The sequence below is a fragment of the Corvus cornix genome, chromosome 4, assembly GCF_000738735.6.
Source record: "Corvus cornix cornix isolate S_Up_H32 chromosome 4, ASM73873v5, whole genome shotgun sequence".
NCBI classification, from domain to species: domain Eukaryota; kingdom Metazoa; phylum Chordata; class Aves; order Passeriformes; family Corvidae; genus Corvus; species Corvus cornix.
Window position 1 is genome coordinate 43,167,828 of NC_046334.1, and position 21,046 is coordinate 43,188,873.

General features: G+C 37.7%; 1 protein-coding gene across 10 annotated transcripts in view; it reads right to left on the reverse strand.

Annotated features, from left to right (window-relative positions):
- The window catches only part of SLC7A2 (solute carrier family 7 member 2), a 55,360-nt gene that overhangs the window by 15,043 nt on the left and 19,271 nt on the right, over positions 1-21,046 (reverse strand). For 8 of the 10 annotated variants that reach the window (XM_039550972.1, XM_039550971.1, XM_039550970.1 and 5 more), the window contains 4 exons: positions 4,850-5,240; positions 3,456-3,611; positions 986-1,151; positions 499-635 (listed from right to left, as the gene is read on the reverse strand). In XM_039550972.1, coding sequence (XP_039406906.1) covers positions 499-635; positions 986-1,151; positions 3,456-3,611; positions 4,850-5,225 — 835 coding nt within the window. In that variant the 5' untranslated portion in view covers positions 5,226-5,240. Of the gene's footprint in view, positions 1-498; positions 636-985; positions 1,152-3,455; positions 3,612-4,849; positions 5,241-10,857; positions 11,095-21,046 lie in introns of those variants that run through there. The other 2 variants (XM_019287282.3, XM_019287287.3) reach the window with 2 other exon arrangements.

The following is a 21,046-nucleotide window of genomic DNA, read 5'->3' on the forward strand; positions in this document are numbered from 1 at the left end:
AAACTGAGACATGCAGAACAGAACTCAGTATTTTGTTGTCAGAAATAGCATTAAAATAGAGATAAATTAAAGGTCATAAAATACATTATATATTCAGAGTACTCCAAGCCCATTATTTTTAGTTATTTACCTACACTTTATAAGTTCAATGTACTCATTCCCTATCAGCCATTAGAACATCTCAGAGAACTGTAAAAGTGAGCAGATGATTAACATTATTTGAGCAGAAAAATTGTATACTATGCACTTTCCAGACTTAGAAAGCAACAATCATTTCTTTAGAACAGGAATAAAATAAACAAAATCTCCTCATTCTTCCCAGAAAGATAGCCACGTTCAGGAATGAACTTAGACTCATTCTACATTGACTGAAAGAGGTTTGGAAGAAAGCAAAGTAAGAAGAGTAGACAGATTATTATATTGTTTGTGGTTCTTTGGGGTTTTTTTGCAAAAAGACCCCCAGTGTTAGACATATATACACACATATAAATACTATACCAGTTGTTGCAATGCAGTCAAATCCTACAAAAGCATAAAAACAGGTTGCAGCACCAGCCAATGTTCCTGTGAAACCGTATGGCATAAAGCCACCACTCCCATACATACTTGTCACATTTTCATGGGATGAGCAGTTCCTATAGAGAACAAAAATACAGCAGAAAGATAACTTCTTTTTTCATTATTGGTAGGATAAATACATGCACCCTCCTACCCTACAACTCTGAAAAAAATGTGTAAGTGTTCTCATCATGACAGAGGTCTGCTTTACAAAACTCCGTGAGATGACATTTTTATGTCCAAGCTCGTAAGAAAGACAAAAATAACAGCAAAAGGAAGAATATCTAAATCAAGTAACCATCATCTTACTTGCTTTGAAGTTTTTGACAAAACATATTAAAACACTAATAGTGTATATTACTAATAAAGCACATGTAACAGAAAACTGCTTGGAATATGAGCAAGTAAATAGATTTTTAAAAATTACTCTGTTATTGCAGTAAGGTTTCTGAGATATTCTTCACTTATTTTCCAGTTGTCAACTTCGCCTTTCACAAAACCAGAAATCATAACGAAGATTAGGACCAAGATGTTAATAGCAGTGAAAATTTTATTCACCCATGCAGACTCTTTTACTCCAAAAGATAAAAGACCTGTAAAATAAAAATATTTTATAGCTGTGAATGGCCCATTATACTAATAAAATGGCATTTTAAAGAAGGTATACACGTAAAAGAAGAACTGTAAAGAATCTGAAAGTTATTCCATCAGGATTCTACTTTATCATTAGATTTTAAACAGTTAAGTTTTAAAGTGTTAACAGTTTAATGGAAGAGCAGGCAGTGAGCAGATCAGGAAAAATTAAATACAATTGGAAAGTTTTCACAAGTCCTTTGCGCTCTAAGTGTTTCCACTAACATCCCATACATACTTTCCCTCATTATTTAGAGATTAAGTCTGAAAATTTTAAGCCTCTCAAAATAATATCTAAAAAGTCTCTGATTCCACTAATGAGATATTTGCTCTCTTACCAGAACACAGAAATTATCTTATGAGCTGCTCAGGTTTTCTTCACCAATGACATTTTTATTGAAATAGGTGTATGCTTTGTGCAACTCAGTTTTTTCCAAAAAGGCAGTATCTCAATCAGCCTAATGCAGTATGAATCACAGTATGTGCATTTTTAAAGTCCTTTCTTTATTAAAAAAAAAACACAAAAAAACCCCCGAACCCAAACCACATTTCTGTGTGCTTTCCCTTGTGCCTAGCACATAACATTGTTTGTAAAATATCACCTGCTACTCCTATGATCCAGCTTTACACAGCTCACAATCCAATTACTGTATCATGCTCAACCTATACAGTCCTGAGCCATTCCCACTGACTCTCCTCTCAGCAGTGGGGAATTCCACCCAGTTCAGTCACTGGGGGTTTGACTCCTTATCACAGACACCTGGAAAAGCAATTTGCAGCACAAATGCAAAAAAGAGTGAAGAAGGAATGATGGTAGGGATGAAAAGACAGGACACAAATGAAAACTCAGAAGCAGTGATGAACAACAGGAAAAACATTTCCTCTTTTATCAAGAACTTCTAATTCTTATGTTCTGAAGCAGCAATGGCAACAGAGGAAATATAAAAGGTATCAGCATCTAAACTAGTATGGTATAGTTTGGTTTGTGGAGTTTCAAAGGGCTCAAAGGCTCTGCTTTTCAAAGGGTTACTTTTTCCTCCTTTATTTGGAAAAGATGAAACTGAAGGTTCTGCTCCAGTTATATTCCAAATTCATTCCCAACCCGCCTGACATAAGGGTCTGAACTGGTCCTATAGGCAATTCTGAGCCACAAGTGTGGCAGGATGCTGGACTAAACCTAGTCAAATCAACTCCCAGATCTTCCTAAGTGTAGGAAGTCATACTTTTATGTACAGAGACCTAATAAATCTTCAGGTGCATTGATCACTCATTCTAGCAGTAAGTTGAACAGAAATGTTTTCCTGTGTCAAAAAAACCCCACTCAGAACAAGCGAACCAGAGAACAGGTTATATACATATAACTTAGTTTCACTTCCCAGAAAAGAAAAGTTCCTGCTTTGGTTTAATCCAAAGAGAGACTGAACAGGACAAGTATATGAGATACGGGTAAGACCTCCACTGAATATTGAAATGCTTCTAGTATTACCTGAAAACAAACTGCACACTTCAGAATACCCTTCCTGCTTCCTTCACTCCCAGTGGCAGTAGAAACATTTCCATGTGGTAAATAATTGTTAAACGCAAACATGGAAGTAAGTTGCAGTATTTTTGAGCTTTCTGATCCCTCAAATAGCATGTAGCTGGTGTCAATGCTTGCGATTCAAAAGTGTGATACGTGAGTAAAGGCAAAAAAGAACAGGACTTGGAAGAGTAGACAGGAAAGGTTTACTCAGGTTTCAAACTGGTCTGTTGGTCCATGTAAGTACCTTGGGGTGCCCTTTAGCTCAAGCAAATTCTAGGATAAACAACTGAAGACTTAGAAAGGGGAACATTATTTTATACCAAATAAGTGACCAATTTAGATGGAAAAGAACCCTTACAAATGCCCACTATGTGCACAATATATGATTTAAGGAGACCACATCACCAAACTATAGAGCTTAACCTCCAGGCCACTCTGAAAGCATTTACTGGTGATAAAGCCAAGAAAACACAGAGAACTGTGTAATTTTCCTGTCACCATAATCTGCATCATGGGTGTTATAAAAAAAGTACTGAAAAATGATTAATTCATGTCTCACTTTCAAGAGAAGAGGGTGCATGTGAAAATTTGATTATATACATTTAATTCACAGAGCCACTGTGCCAATACAAAATGTGCATCTGAACTTCCTTAAGGTACTTCTGGTGCAAAACCCTACAATTTAGCACTTTTAGCTGTAAAATACCACAACCACCATAAATTAAGCCATATATTGTCTTACCTGATAAAAGTAATATAAGTAATACAGCAAAGAAGTCAGGATACTCTGCTAGCCCAGAGTAATTCATTTTGAAGTAGGCACTGAAGAAATGACCAATCCGTTTTCCAAGAAGTTCATCAAAGGTGCCACTCCAGGCTCTTGCTACACTTGATGTACCTTCATAAAACACATGCATGTTTAGTGTTTTACATCCATACAGTGGGATACAGCTACTTCTACTGAAACAGAAACAAAACTAAGCCTGTTGCTACTTGCATTTAAAAAAGCAGAGCTTGTGCTGCGAGTTTGTTTTGCTGAAGAATTCTAATGTTTTAGAATTTTGCTTGTTAAATGGTAACAAGTTTTTCTAGAACTAAAACATACAGATTTGTGCCTCGTTTATTCCCAAAATATTGCAGAAATTATTTCTGTGTCATTTATGTCTGATTCTGGAAGAAGCTTTTTTCTAGAATTACAGTATGACATATGTTAAACAATACAAAGTAATGTAAGAAAGCATTTGAAGAAAGAACATGAAGGAAAGTTTGTCCACCTGTAAGTAAAGCAAAAAAAGAAAAAAAAATTACTAGTAATATGTATGTTACTAGAGTCTGTATTTAAAATTAATGCTCTCTTGTGGTAGAGTGTGCACGGCCAAAGACAATCTCATTTTTATAACTGTCCTCTCATGAAATACATTTTAATACAATACTGGGGCATATCAGTTTTGTAATGATTTGAGTAACCATCCTACAGGTACACATATAAAGCTAGGCATGCTCACACACAATATAATGGAAGTTTGGGGCATGTTCCTCTGGGAGAAATAATTTTTAAATCAAAAAATGTTTTTTCTGCTGAAGCACTGAAATAGTTATTTGGGTATCTACCACATAAGCATTGATTTTATTTGGATCTGGTCAACTTTGTATTTTATGGGATTACCTGAGAGGACAGCACTTAATTAGCACAAGGATATAGTAGCAAGTTAGTACTTAAACACCATGACTTTCTTGTAAGATACTATAGCGATGAGGTCCCTCTAAACATCCTTGCTGTGTATATTCAGAAAAAAAATGCTTATTGATTGTACTGAAATTATTCTTGCTGACCAAAGACGGCAAAGAAGTCCTGATTATTCTTGTGTATCATCACTGAATTGTCTGACACAATTTTCATACAAGCTCTGTGGTTCATACGTCACAGTCTTACAAAAACATCTCGCAAAAAAACCTGTTTGCAATGGTGATGCACAGAAGGAAATAACCTAATCAAATTATTGCAGTTATTTCATCTCAGCAGAACTAAAAAGAAACAGTAGCTAAGCGTAGAGACAGAAAAGAAAAACAGCCCTAAATCTGTATCTTTTATCTGCTTTTATCAGAAACCCCTGGAACCCGTGTTCTTAGGCTTACCTATAATATAGGACAAAACGAGATTCCAGCCAGTGATAAAAGCCCACAGTTCACCAACTGTAACGTAAGTATACAAATACGCAGAACCAGTCTTGGGAACACGAGCACCGAACTCGGCGTAGCAGAGACCTGCCATCACAGATGCAAGGGCAGCAATGAGGAAAGAAACAACGATGCTAGGTCCAGAATCGGATTTGGCTACTTCTCCAGCAAGGACATAAACACCAGCACCAAGGGTACTTCCTACACCCAGGGCTATAAGGTCCACTGTTGACAAGCATCGGCACAACTTGGTGTCCTCAAGACTTTCGCCACTGATGTTCTTCTTCCGCACCAGACACCGAATAAAGGACAGGACTGGTCCACAGGGCAACATGGTGGATGTAGAGCTCTGAAATAAAGGAAATTATTGCAGTATGCAAAAGATAGTGCAGACTCTGGTGAAAAACAATGGAAAAGAAGTATTTGCATGAAGAACTTTAATTATGTCTACTAACTAATACATTCACACTGTTCAGTGACATTAAATAAACTGGCATGTGCTCTTTCCCCAGGAAACAAATTATGGATACAGTATTCCTAATTTTATATGTAGCACTTATTTCCCCAGGGAAGCAGATCCATTATCTTTAGATTTATTACACTGCTAATGGCCACTTCTTAACCACTTCTAAAACAGAAACAGCCTATTATCTCATATATCATAAAGCCTTTTAAGATAAGGATCAACACCAACATAAATAAGGGGTTTGGGGATCTGAAACTCCAACAGTAAGACTGTAAACAGCAAAAGCTTTAAAATACAGCATTCTGACAGAGCCAGTTCAATATCCTTTTGTCTTCAAATACATAGCTTTTGCCTTTAGAATTTGCTTCAGTAAGAACTGCTTGAAAGCAGATTAAAATAGTGTTTCTAGTCTCTCACGCACCAATGAAGTTTCCCCGATCTAATTATCCTTACAAGAAATCTCGTACATCTCTGCCTGACAATCATCTAACAAAACCCAATGGACTAATGGCTCATCCCATGCCAACTGCAGTTCTTCAATATTGTGAGTGCCTGTCACAGTGTGGGATGTGATCAGCTCTAGCACACAAGCTCAGATTCTGTGACTGACCTGGTCCTGGAGGCCAGCAGGAAGGTAGCACTTCGCTGGCCTGTGATATGGGTGCCTGCTAGGAACAGCAGCCATCCTGCTTCCCAACTCAAACAGATGGTCACTGAGGGTCCAAAGCATTTGCTTGGGGGGGAGGACATGGGCATCCCATAGAAAATAATATTTTAAAGAGGCAACATTAATGTACAAGTTCTGTCTTTATGTATTTGTTTGAACTGTATTGTTGATGGCTAAGAGTTTGGTAAGAATCAAGCAATACCATCTGTCATCTTCCCAAACTGATGGTTGTCTTTGCAACTCATACCATATATATCTCTACTCTGCTCATGATTTGTTAAATGGAACCCACCTGGGAACTGAAAAACTATTTAATTTAGACATATTCTGCTGGTGTATTCCTTCCTGGTCTGTATCAGTTTCCTAGAACAGTAAAGGACATTTCTACTCCCACTTGTTCAATCCACTAACAGCAATGACTTTGTATCAAGATGGATAGCTCAATTAACAGCATTTGATCCTAAAACAGAGAGTCAGAAGCAGAGAGTATCAGGGACTGCCATCCTGATACAAGACTGCTTGGGAAAAACAATCTCCTGAGAAGAGAAAAAACATTTTCACCCTATTCCTGTAATAGCTCCCCAAGCACACTCAAACATGCCATTTCTGTCTTCAAAGAGCATCCTTAAGAAAAAAGGTCTCCATTCCCTTTTAAGTAAAGAAAATTTGGTAAAGGGTAGTGAATGGAATTGAATAGCTGTGGATGTTATATAAATATGCTTATTAGTCTGTAGCCCATGTGACAAGCAGCAATGCTCTTGTGACTCCATGCTCTTCACCTTAGCAATTTCAATGTGGCAGAAACATAGCATTTTTTTAAGGAATTACTTCTCCCTCCCCCCAGATAATATTTCATTTGGTATTTCATTAACAGGAAAAAATACTCTGGCTGATCTTGTTCTAAGACCACTAAGCAATTTCCAAGACTCTTGTTATTCCGAAGTCATCTCAGATTGTTTTGCTTCTTTGCCATTTGGGACAAGAAGTCCCAAAAATTGTACAGGCATGTACTGCAGTGGTCAGCAGTAATATTATGGTTTTCTCTGCTGGGAAGGAATCCTTATGGCAAAATAGGAGGAGTTTTTCTGCTTCTGATTTCTGCTTCTTGTGGAGAGGAAGGAGGCTAGTTCTTGCCAGCCACAAGCCAGTAAGAGAAGACGCCTCTTCTGACTGAAACCCAGCCTTTCTTCTTCAGCCTTAAGAAACTGGAGCACAACCAAAGACAAAGTTCAATATACAGACTTTGTGTCTGTAGAGGAAAAAAAACCTCACCTCATGTGCGTGGAAAACTTCTCTTTGTAAGTATATCCATCCTAACATGGATTTGACAAACACATGGCCTTTTACAACAACCACTGGAATCCAGCATATCTTCCACAGTTTCCTATACTTAGTATGCCTAAATGTATAGCAAACAATGCCTGAACTCTGCTTCACAGCTTCTGGTGGCAAGTGCAGCACTGTACCTCAGCCATGGCCCCCTTTCAGATTTGGCTGAGACATTCCAAGACTTTCAGATAAGACAGTGAAGCAGGAAGAACTGATGAGCTTACGAAGCTATTTGGCTTCACACAGGACCAAATTACATAGGTATGAGGTGACAAGTGTCTTCAGAAATAACTGACAAGTGTAATGCTTCTCTGAGGTGCCCCTGGTACAGCAGATCCTTTAATGCATCACCCCCTGCAAGAGAACAGCCTGGGCAATGACTCACTGCTGACATGTGCTGACTCACAAGCAGTTTATCAGAACACTGAGGCTGAGCGCATCTCAAGCTAAAATACAAACCTACAGAAGCTTGGGTGTGCCTTTTGGTGGCAGCATTGTCCTAGACAAGCTTATACTGACTGTCACCACATACTCTTATAAAGGGTCTTATTCCTGCAGACTCACAGATCTTATTCCTGAGTTTGGACAAATATTGGTTTTCCTTCCTGTTGATCTTTATGACAGAGAGGAACATAAAGTAGGGTAAGCAAACACATTAAAAAATTCTCTGTCCAACTTTTTGACTAGCAGGTTTCAGTATTTTCCTAACTGCTCCTTTTTTCTTCCTCTTTTCCCTGCTGCAGCCTAACCATGCCTCATCCTAGCACACGACTTTGGGCTCTGCTTCATCTTGGTCTCTGCTGCCATGAGCTCTGTCAGCACTGGCCTGGGCCCCTGCTGAACATCCTGCACAGCTGAGGAGCACTGGCTCTGCTCTGAGCCTTCCGGGGAAGACACACTTGACAGCTTGGAAGAGGGGGTTTTTGATAATTACACTGGGTAATCAATCAAGATGGGAGTGCTTTTGAGGCATGTTTGGTGCACCCGTCCCACATTTCTTGGAGCAGACTTGGATACCTGCCACCCTTGAACAGCAATGTTAGGCATGTAGCCTGCAAGGACGGCCAGTCAGGGTGGGCTGAATTGTTCATGCAGTTTAAACAGAGAAAAGATTGAATCCTGACCTTATACAGAGTTTAAACATAGGCAGTGAGCAACAAGAAACTGAAAAAGGAAAATGCCCTTGAACTCACCAACGGTATGCAGTTATTTCTAATTAAGGTGTGGAGTGGACACAACCTGATGATTCTCTCATGCATTCAAACCTGTGCTAGGCTCCACTTTGAAGTCTGCTTTACAGAGAGCGCTTCGTCACAAGCAAAGCAAGTTTCACTCTTTCACAAGCAAACACCTGTGAAGTCCATTTGTTACCAATGTTGGCACATTCCTTTTCCTGCATACAACTGAGGTGGCAGCTCTTTGGCTCTGCATGTGCTGGGTCACTGCACTTTTGAAGTCTCTTTTGGACTAAGTTTTAATTTAGCTACAGATTACGCCATAAACACGGAATACGCTTCCAACAGTCCTCCAAAAAAGGCAGGTCTCAGTTCAACTGCCTTAGACTTGAGGACCAATGATCAGCCCTTACTGAAACCTCCTCCTTCCTTGAACTCATTCCTAGAGAGAACTGCTAAGCCATCCACACTACAGTTTAGTTTTACCCCTTCAACCACATTCAACAAAGATACAGACAAGAGAGTAGGACATAATTTAGACAGGAAAGGAACTTGAAAGATTTATCTAACATAGGGGGAGGAAGAAAAACCAAATAAAGCTTCCTCACAGCTGATGGACTTCATGGTATTTGTCAGAGTACATGAATAAGCAGGTATTTCTCCAATCCCTTTTGTTCTTTATTGTCTTGGTTAATTTTTTTCTCTACAGTATCTGCTGATAAAATCGTCTTAATTTCAGCCTTTCTTGGCCAATTGTAAACCAGATCATTTACTGCTTGGCCACTACACATCTGAATGCCAGTCCAAGAAGATGAGTTCAGCCTTACAATTGATACCAGCTGTTTGTTTAGGTGGATGATCAGGAACATTTAATCGTCATCTGTTGTTAGCCCTCTTCTGTCAGGAAATGTTTGGTGTCAAAAAATTTTTGACCAAAAACACCATTCAAGGGACAAAGTCTCTATCTGCAAAGATTATATTCATATTTAAAACTGCTTTGACTCCTTCACAGTCATGTAAAATCTACCATTTCTGCAAAGTGTTTTTCATGCAAAAATAACCTAACCTACCCTCCTATCCCACACAAAATTCAAAAAATCAGTGGATATTGGAGCAAAAATGGTAATTTACATCATGTGTCAATAATTTTATTTCCATTAAAATAAAATTTTAATCTAATTATGTCTCATACATGGTTTAAGTTAGTGCACATTAAACCCAAGCTACACATGAGAAAATCCAAAGTTTTGCTGCAGTTGCCATTCAACTTTTCCTACAAAATTTTCCATTAAAAGCTCTAATAAAAAAACATTAAAATCTCATATGGAAAGCAAATGTTATAAAGCAATATGAAACCCCTGAAACTTGTAGTACTGTTATTAAGATTTATGTTCAATGATTTTTGAAGCCAAAGTAAACCATAGATATTTTGCTCAAAACTATTCTAATATTATTATATTAGAATATATAGCTAATATTATATAACATACTATTAATTTTAGATGCAGTAGTTAAAACATTTTAAACACCATGTCAATTAAGGATAAAAGACTCCAATAAGTTTGTAATGTATTGAAAATGGGAAAATATAAATATATACTGGTTAATACAGATTAATTTAGCATCTTTCTTCAGCCTCATTTTCCTGAAAAAACTGTCAAAGTTTATTAATTTTTTTGTCTCCTATTAAGTACATGTAGCCTTATTAAAAATTGCAGTATTACATTTATTAGATCTGGTCCAATAATATATGAAAGGGAGATCTTTCTTGAAGTGAAATAACATATGAAAGTAAAAGAATTGCATTGATTGGATCTTGAGCAGTAATATATGAAAGTAAAAGAATTCAGAGATGAAGCAAAACTAGGTATGGTCTATGATTTGCGTGCACGTGCACACATGCACAGCCAATAAATTGTTTTAGTGCAAGTGTCCTAAAAGTTCATGTGGTGCCCAAGACTTTCACAAAACTCCATATGCCTTGGGATATTTAAAGTAGCGTATTTCAATAATGGTTCAAGCTGTAAAATTGGAAAGCTGCACCTGTAACAGAAGTGTATGATGCATAAAAGGGAAAAGGAAAGCAAGCTTTATTGTTCAAAAGCAGAAACACCTTCTAGTCAGACTGGGAAGGAAAATATAACTGCATCTTCTATATATTAACACTGTAATTTTTATTTCAGCAAAGACAGGATAATGCTGTAACGTAAACAAACTGCGTACCACAGCTCTTGCTACTCAAACAGCACATATGTTAAAGGCAACATTTCCTATGATAACCTAGGTTGCTTTCAGGTTACTTCTTTCAGCAGTAAACTTCATTACTAACCTGATTCAGAGCAACTTCTGCTGGGGAAATTTCTGCTCCTCTTACTCAGTCCTGAACTCCTGCTGTCATAAATGGAAGAGTAATGACTGAAAGTGATTTTATTAAAAGACTTGCTTTAAAAGCCAGCTGCAGGTGGTGTGGGAACCCTCAGTGTTGAGGGGTGGAGGCTTGGCACACCAGGTGATTGGAGGGCTGTGAGCCGGCCAGCTATTTGCCCAGCCAAGCAGAGAGGGAGGAAGGGAGGGAGAGAGAGAAAGTCTTGCTGGTGTTCAGATAAATCATATGCACTGTATTCATGACACAAAACCCAACTGGAATGCCATTTCCTACGTTTAAACGCACCTGTCAGGGAAAAGTTTCACACATCCCAAAGGAAATGCAGATGTCAGATCCCACAGTGATACCAAGCAAAGTTTTCCCATTGCCCCTGTGAAAATTTTGGAGCATGCTGAAGGATGCTTTGCAATGTTTTGAGACCTGAATGCAATAGCATAGAATGAAAAGTGTTTTTGTTGAGTAAATTTTAGAAGAATACAAATAATTTTTAAAGTATTGCTGTGGCTAGAACCAACACAGAAGGCAGTATATTTACAGAGATGGGTTAGAGCCCACTCTGTTGAACTGGGGTAGATGTACCATAGATTATCTTCTCCTTTATATGGCTTGAAATGAAAAATGCTGAAGACTGGAACTAGAACAAGCCAAATATTCCTGTGACACAACCAATAAATAAACCTCAGTTTCTTAAAAATTAGCTTCCAGAATAAACCAAACCCCAATGTACAATTTACAGCTGTATTTTTATAACTTCCAATGGCAGACAACCCTACTCTAAACATGCAGTAGTATTTCCAACCAATATTATTCACAGCATATTGTTTCCTTCTAAACACTCATGTTTCAATCACTTTATTTTTGTTGCGCTAATATAAGATAAACCTTGCAGAGAAAAGCGCTATGCTTCTTGTCATTAAAAGGTCTTTCCTAGGAAAACATGTAGAAAAACATACATTGTGTGGCAGCCCACTGCAGCTTTCTCTCAGCTTTTACTTTTCCCTTAGTGTAAAGTCAGCCAGTGCTCTAGAAGCAGAGAAGGTTCCTCCTTTTTGCTTCATGAATAGCCCTGCTTCCTGCAGCCTATGCAAGGGAAGAATACAACCTTTCCTCAGCTCTCCCAGAGCCAAGGAGAAATGCATCCAAGAAAGGGTGCTCCACAAGGATGGGCTGTGTTGCAAAACCGCGAGTCCAGCTTATGCTACCCAAGGCAATTATTTTCTTACAGGCAAAAACATGTTAAGAGAAAAGGTCTTGTTTGCTGAAGGTCTGATGATGACAATGCTAATTCTTCTCCTGTTGTTGACCTCATCTTTGTTAAAGATGAACTTTATCTCTTTCACAGTTAATACACAGTTAGAAGACAGAAACAAGAAGTTATGCTACAGGTTAGGCTTCTTGCACAGCAGCACATGACAACCACTTTTAAGGAGCATCACTCTGACCCGTGACAATATCTAGGCTTTTTTTTTACCAAACTAGCACTCTCTAACAAGTCCATGGATGACTCAGGAATTACTCAGATGGTTCTTGAATATCTCCAGTGAAGAAGACTGCAAACCTCTCCAAGCAATCTGTGCTGGTGCTCTGGTCACCTCACAGTAGAGAAGTTCTTCCTCATATTTAGCTAGAGCTTCCTGTGCATCATTTTCTGGCCATTGCCTCTTGTCTTGTTGCTTACCTCCTGTCTGTGATAACATTTCATTGCTGGTAACAGCAGTACACTTATGGATCATTACAATGATAGAGCTAGGCTGCTTTTGTTTGTCTGACTTTCTAAAACTTAATCCTGAGAACAGTAGCACACAAAAGCTACACTGCTAAAGGCATTCAAACCTAGAATCCTCCTGGCTCCCAGTCAAGAGGCAGGAAGCACACTGGCTGGTGAAATGAAATGGCTTACATTTTGGGGGTCCCATCTCGATCTAGTGCACCATGGGGCAGATCAGTACATCCCCATTTTGCAGTGTTTGGATCAAAGGTCCTATGGACAGAGACGGTTTTGTGTGTGTTTTCAGTAACACATGCTTGAAACCACAAGAAGACCATGTTGCCACCCAGCAAAAGTCATTTTTGTAGATTCAACTGAAAGGTGTATTTGTGTGCCTGAAGGTCTGTGACAAAGCAGCATGAGAGAGATGTTCATAAAGGGATGGGTCTAGTGGGGGATCAGTGAAGGATGCCAGACCCGGTGCTCTTTGGACAAGACTGAGCAGACAGAGTGCTGTCTGGTGGCAGTTACCTGCAATAGCATACCCAGCTTCTCTCTTTTGGAGGAAACTCTTGTTTCTCCCCAGGAAAGAGCTGTGGTAGATCCACTTTGTGGCTCCCCGTTTGTTTCAGTTGAAAATCCAGCTGTGTTTGGACCAAGTTCTGACTTTAGAGACTTTTCTGCTCCTTAGGAACTATATCACTTGGATTAATCTAAAGAGCCTCATCCAACGTTCTCTGATTTACATACCCAAAGGACTTCTGTAGCACATTCTTTCCATTAAAATGTTGATCAGGAATTCTCTTCTTGCCAGGAAACAGTTGACCACATTAAAGGGAATGAACTGAAGGACAAAATTATTTTATCGTATTTTTCTATGGAAGGCTCATTTTAAGACTTTCCTTAGAGTATCAGAAGAGTATGAACAGATTTTTATAAAGTTACGCAGAAATTCATGCTGAGGGGATTTTAATTTTACAAAAAAAAACCCCAAACTGTTAATTTTGAAACTCTTGCACAGACTGAAACAAAGTTCTACAGATGCCCAAGTGACAAACTGATTAAAAGCTGCTCTGTTGTTGACTCTGACTTGTCTCACAGACACATCCTCACAGCTACGGGCCAAAAATCTGTGGAGTTTTACAAAACTAGAGGTGTTAACTGTGCACATGCGTATCCATGTGCTTGCCCATATAACCACCACACATAACTCACCAAAGTTAAACATGAACAAAAGTGCTTGCAGACCCAGGCCTTAGTGAACCATGGCAATCCCTCCACTTTGCAGCCAACTGTAACAAACCCAACTTTTGACACGAACAATTAAAAAGAAACACAACATGTTTTGTACACTCTGTGTACTGGTATTCGTAAGAGGATTCATCAAGTGCCAGGAAGAATCTTTTCTGGATAAAGTAATTACACTTTAGTGGTTCTGACTTGTGCTTCTTGTGGTTCTGAGAATAAAAATACACTGCAATCTATGTGCTAATCTACAGAAAACAATCATAAACATTCAAGAGAGAAAGAATCCTTGTAAAGCTCAACAGTAGTGTAGGCTGTCTCTATAATCTTATGACAGGATCTTTTCTGAAGAGAATAAATTACAACTCAACACTTTTTAAAGGACTTCCTATTTATTAAAATAAAAATATACTTATTTTAGATTGCTTCTCATGGTTTAACTGAAACTAGTTCCTACAAAATATTGTACAGATTAAAATAAAATTATCACTTACTAATTCTCTCAACTTTTAATAATTCTTTTTTCAGTTTGTACTTAGGAAAATACCTCAAATCCTGAACTTCTGTAAAAGAAATTTAATACAACCTATAAAAAATAATCACATGCTACTAGACTCATCCAGGCAGGAAGAATATACCTGCAATCCTTCATCATTTCATATGTAACAGTAAGAAGGGCAACATTGGCACAAATTCCTATTAGTTATTTTGATCCAGGAATGAGTAATTTAACCTAATATTAAGCATGTCCCAAACAGCTACTAGCTGTCATTTGCTGAATTCCAAATATTCCCAGGAGTCTAAAGGAAATTTTTGCAGTGCTGACTCACAGTGCTGTCCCTAAGTCTAAAATCAGAGTTCTTGAGAAGGAAAGTAACTATTTAAAGCCATTATTATCTATAAAAAAAAAAATCCACAAATACTTTTTTGGCCTCGAATACAGGATAAATATAGATAAGAAATTTAAACAGAAAAGTCCGTAATATATGCAAAGAAGAACCAAGAAAATCAAAGTTAAAACTAAGACTTGATCTGTAATTGAAAATAAATTGCGATGCCATGTCTTGCCAAAAGAGAAACGATTCTGTCTTGCACCTCCCTGGACACCTGTAAAAGGAGCATCAGATGCAGCTCCACACTGCAGCTTGGGAAGGAGCAGGAGAAGGCACTCCTGAAGCATGAGTACACTTCTCCATCAGAGACAGGAAGTTACAAACGGGCTTTCAAAAAGAGCAAGGAGAAAGATCTACCAGAAAACAAACTATTAAGGCATTGTGGATTTTTTGCAGTGTACACTATTGGGTAACATCTTATTCTGCTTTTCTATAAGCCTGTTTGAACTTACAACATATTGAACTGAAGCAAACGTTAAAAAAAAAGTATTCAATTTGTGACAACATTTGAGCCAAATGTGCGGTAACACACCTAAAGGCCACTGAGGTAGGTAATTAGGCACATTTCATAGAAACCATCCCAGCCTATGTAAATGCAACTGACATTTAAAAGTAGTACTTAATGTCAAAAAAGACAAAACACCAAGCTTTTTTACCCAAATAATGAGGCTCTGTGTTATTTATTATTAAAAGTTGTATTATCATGTATGGAGATAACAGTTTTTTAGTTGTTTTGAATGTGCTTCATTTATAGCTTTTCAAGGTCACCCTGTTCACCTTGTTCTAGTTATCACTTTCTTCATTACCTGAATTAACCAGCTGAAGGTTTCTTTCCCAATCCTTCTGTAATACAGGACTTCCTCTGACTTACTGTTTTTCACCCCAGCCAATCAATCCCTTTCCTCAGTTTCGTTGGATTTTTTATTCTTGGAGTATTTGTGAGGGGGTTTTCTTTCTCTTTTTTTTTTTTCTCGTTTTTTTTTTTTTCTTTTTTTTGGTTTCATTTTTCTTTAAAAATTTTTCATCTGGAAAGGCTAAAAGTGATCTTTTTCCCCTGTGTCAAAAAGGGAAATCTTGCCAGTTATTGTCTTTAATGAACATTTTTTTCCTATAAAAAACAATTTTGTCAAGAAAATTTCTATTAACTCCATTTCTACTTAATAATAATTTTCCTTTCCAGATAATGACATGAAGGTTGCTGCTTTTACTTACTCTTTTTAATCAGTAACAGGGCTTTACCTTTCACCCCATGGTTACCAAGTTTTCAGTAACAGCCTCTTGTGTAAGACACAAGCAAAAGTCTCTTAGAAAGTAACATCAGATCAATTCCATGTATTCTGTTCTGTTGAAAACCTGACAAAATCAAAAAATGAAACTAGTAGAAACTAGTTTCAGAAACTAGTAGAGATGTATTTACAAATACAGTCCTGGAATATTTTTTTTCAGTGATAATAGGAAATATACACAATGACTGCAGGATCAAAATTAAATCCCAAACATTTCCCTGTTGAGAATTGCACTGATTTGCACAAAAGCTGGTGATTCTCTAAAAGAGAGTTAGACACTGGTTTTAAAGTAGAAATAATGAGAGTCCTTTCACATGCCTAAACTCCTGAGGTAGCTTCTAAAATGTCTATAAAATCTGTATTTTTTAAATGGCTTTGCCCTTGTGCTCCTGTGCACTTCCACAGGGGAACCAAAAGGCCCAAAAGGTAGCCTAATTTCATGGTGCAAGAATGGAAATTAAGCAAAGAACTAATGATTCAGCTCACTTCTCTCCTCCCTTCCCAACCTCAGCTGGCTGGTTTGATGGCTCAAGTAGCACCAGCTCCAGGGATTCATACTCCGCTAGGGTTGTCCAGTCCCATCCCTGGGTCACAGCACCTCTCAGCCCATTTGACCAGTGCACCATACACTTATGGGCTCCAGTGGATCCTTTTGTTTTAAAAAGCAGTGCAATTAATATTCTGTGTTGAGTTACTGAAAACTGTTTAAAGTAACTCAATTTTATATATATAAAAAAAGTGGCCTTTCCCCCTATTTTCTGTGGGGGCCAAGAAAGGAAGAAGAGAGAGCGGAGAAGAAAGAAAGGATGAATATATCTAATTTAAGACTAAAAATAATCACAGATGATCCCAGAAATAGCCTCAGTTACAAAAATATCATGGAGCAGGGGAAGGAAGGGAATTCCTATTACACACCTTACTTGTTTCTATTTGAGTTTTTAAGGCACCTGGAAAAGATGCCATCTCAAACAGATTACAAAAACTCAACAAAAAACTAGGTCTAATCAAGGTGTCACAACTTTCTCATAATGGAACATCTAAAATGAAGCATGTTTTAATTATCTGCCAATTATAAGAGTTTTAAAAAGTTAAATTTGTTTTCTTTTGCCTATAGAAATCCAATAATTAGATGCACATTATTTATATTCCATATTTCTTTTATGTTAAGTCAATGGCAGTAAGAATTAATTTAAGAGATTCTTGCATTAAAGTTTTGAAAAATCTCCTTTGCAACCAAATATTACTATGAAATAATGGCAAAGCATTTAAATCAGGATTCTTCACTGGATCTGTAATGGACTTGAAATATTAAATCAGAAAAGTATTTTGCTTCCATTCTATGTGAAAATGGAACTGTGACGTTCCCAGCATCACTGCCACACATCTCACACACCAGACATAAAATGTCCACTAAGTGCACTGCTGTGATTTATTTTTTAGGTTTATATATTAGAAAAATACAAAACAACATAAACAGGAATGGTTTGTTCACACAATATAAACAGCTGCATCTGCAGTGCTTAATCCCAGAGGCATTAAACAGCATTCTGTGGTCTGAAGTTAGTGCTGTTAAGACCACCCCAGATTCCTTGGAGGTACTTTCTGCACCCTGCAAAATCAAACACTGTGTCTTTTGTATATGAAATCACTGGAATAAGAAGTCACTGCAAAGTCACTAGTAGAGCAACCCTGTTACAGAGCACTACCCTTTGACATTAAATGTGAACACTGCAGAGAGACATTCTCAATATATATTGTACATATCAAGATCATATAAATCCAAACATCTAACATGATTTATAACTGAGGTAACTAATGCCAGAGCGATCCCTTTTCATTCTTGGCTTTAAATAGCACCACTACATTTAACGCTTCAGGAACAGAGTTTGAAGAACACTATAACCTTCAACTGGGCAATTTTTTGGAAGGACTTCCAAATTTCTCAGTATCTTTTAAGCAAGTCAATAAACCACTTGACTGCATGTAACATCTCACAGGTAGAACATGACCAAGACTTCGAAATGCAGCAAAAAACAGTACTGACCTCGACAGTTGCACACTGAGATCTTGCTCACAGATTTCCAGGGGGGTTAGCAACAGGTACAGAAAGTGACCCTGACCATGTGCTGTGGCTTTCCAGAGATCCTGCACAGGCTGCAGTGCTCCACAATGTAACTTAACAGAGCACTGCAGACAGCAAGGCCCTGGTCAACATCTTTTGAGGGTACATCAAAAATCCTCTGTGAACTTCCATTAAGAAAGAAGTATTCTTTTGTATTTTAATCAAATCACAGCTACGCATGACAATTGCATAACCATGATGAAGACATGCTTTCAGATCCATGCAGATTTGATGCAACATATAAAGACTGAAACATTGGCAAGTCTGCCTGAAGAAACCAGATCTTCTCTTGGAATAAATCCAAGTTCAGCAATAACAGGAGAATCATTTCAGCAGAGCATTGAAGAAGCACAAGCATTGGTTCATAAAGCAATGAGTATTCTGTAAATAAAAAATAACATATGGAATAACGCAAATATTTGAGAGAAAACCCAACTTAGGGCACATGTGTGTTTCTATACTCCCAGCCAGCCAGCATGATAGTTCTTTACTAGCAACTTCATCTTCAATATAAATCATCTGGAAGCATTAGAAAAGCAAACAGCTTAGCAGTTCCATAGTTTTGCCAGGAGGCAGTTCTGCTTATAAAAATCAAAAGTCACTTGAGCATTAAATTGCATTTACTGTACCTATGAAGCTACTTCATGGACTAGCAAATGGCACAGAGGGACAAACCACACGAAGGCTGCTTGCTGTAATGTACTTGCAGTAATAACTGATGCACTAGTTAAAATAAGTACTAGCAAATGTGTTTTCAGGATAATTTGTGTCACATAGCAAATAGGAAGTCGTTGGGACAGCCATTACTTCTCCCACACGAAGATTGGGTGAAACACAATTTTCCAATTTTTTTTGGTGTGACAGCAGAAGGTCCCATAAATGTATAACTTTGTATTCCATCTTCAGCAGACACAAAGCATCCCAATAAACATTCTATACCACCTCCTTCCCTCAGTCACTTTCTTCCCTTGCCACATCCAATGATCCTGAATGGCATGACCAACTTCTGACTGAAAAGGTCAGGGGATGTCACACAGATAACTCCCTCAAATGTCCTCTTCTAACTAAGAGGTACTGAACATTAGCAATACAGAACAGCAAGCCCATTTAGTTACCAACTTGTCTATATTTGTTCTTCAAATCTACGTTCACATATTTCTTCTTTATCTTTCACTTATTTAAGTGAAACCAGATATTTCTCCCCTTATTTTTTCCTGAGTCAACCACTTTTTCTAAACCTATACACAAATCAGCCTCATCTCCAGCCATGCTGTGAATAAGTTGTGGGGAAAACCCCATAGAAAGCTAGGTCCTAATACAGCCAAATATATTTGCTTAAAAAACCCCACTCCAAATGCACAAGTCAGGCCCTCAAAAGTCCATACACTGCAAATAAGTAGACTAGCTGTCACCAAAGAGATATCCTTCCACGTATTTTGTGTGTATGTGGCTTTGTGTGTATTCATGAGTGCAAACTACACTATTTCTCAGTTCCTACTATGCAAAAAGATACTGTTATTATGGCTGGATCACAATTTTGGAGTAAAACTGTTCTGCTTGCTCACTTTCTTCTCATGAGCTCTGGAGACAATGACAGCAAATTGAGTTCCAGCTGCCTGTGTGAACAGAGGCAGGATCTGGCCACAACCCATTCCTTACTTGCTGCAGGAGAAAAAGAGGTCCAGGACAAATTCACTATCTCAAGGGCCAAACCCAGAAAACAAGCTGCTAGCTGAAATGCAATGATCTAGGAAATGACAGGCAGGAAAGATGAGACAGCTCATTTTAGCAGCTACTTGAAAAAAGCTTCTGACATCAGATATCTTATTTCATAGAACTAGAACACATACAACTCCTTTTGGGTAAAACATTGAATGGAAAATGTCATTGAAATTACTTCTAATTTCAAAATGCCACCACTTCCCTTATTAGTACTAGATGGAATATTTCACCAACCTACTGATTTTTATTGAACCTGACCATTGGTTAGTAACACCTGTAAATGATACATATTTTCATAATGCAAAAAATTTTGGCACAGAGTAAGTACATATTCCTCATGGAAACACTATAAAAACATGAAGCTTTAGTTGTTCTATACCAGCAACAGATATTCATAAAATGAATTTTGTTACATAAAATTATTATAATCAGTGTAATTAAATTAATGATTAAAATCCTTCATGCTTAATCTAAAAAAAAAAAATCTTAGCTAGTTTAAATGATAATCAACCTGTCAGCAAGTATACCTTGGCTAAGATCCTTTTTCACCTATGCATTGCTTTATTGGCCTTCAGAAAATGCCACTTTGGCATGCATTTGTCAAACTATTGCTCTTTATTTCTGTCCCTAGAAACTTAGCCAGCAATACACACGCATATCTCATGCATCTCAAGTTCCAGCAGCTGAAGAGGCTGAAGCAGAACCAAATGTTCCCTGTGATCAGACTCCCATAACTTCCAGTTACTTTCTTTTATTTCCCTTTAATTCTGACCTTCTTTCACATTTCACATACATACTAAGTTCAAACTTCCATTATTTTCTGCCTTTTTCAATCATAATTCATCAGACAGGAAAATACAAAGATACAGTAATTGCTCCACCATGAAAATACTCCTTAAAATATTTTAAATTGCTTCTAGTTTTATAATAAGAATTGTTTGCTTTGGCTCAAACCCACCCCTCTCCCCCCCAACATAATTCTAAAGTTCAAAAGAAAAACAATTTAGAAATACTTGGATGAAAATAGAAGGAAAATCACTGCTATTCTTCAGCATTTCTCCACTGAAATCTAAAAATAATAGGTCAAAAGACCAAAATACCTCCAGTTTCACAAACTTTATGTAGCCTTCTCAAATAAACCCTCCAGAGTTCAACA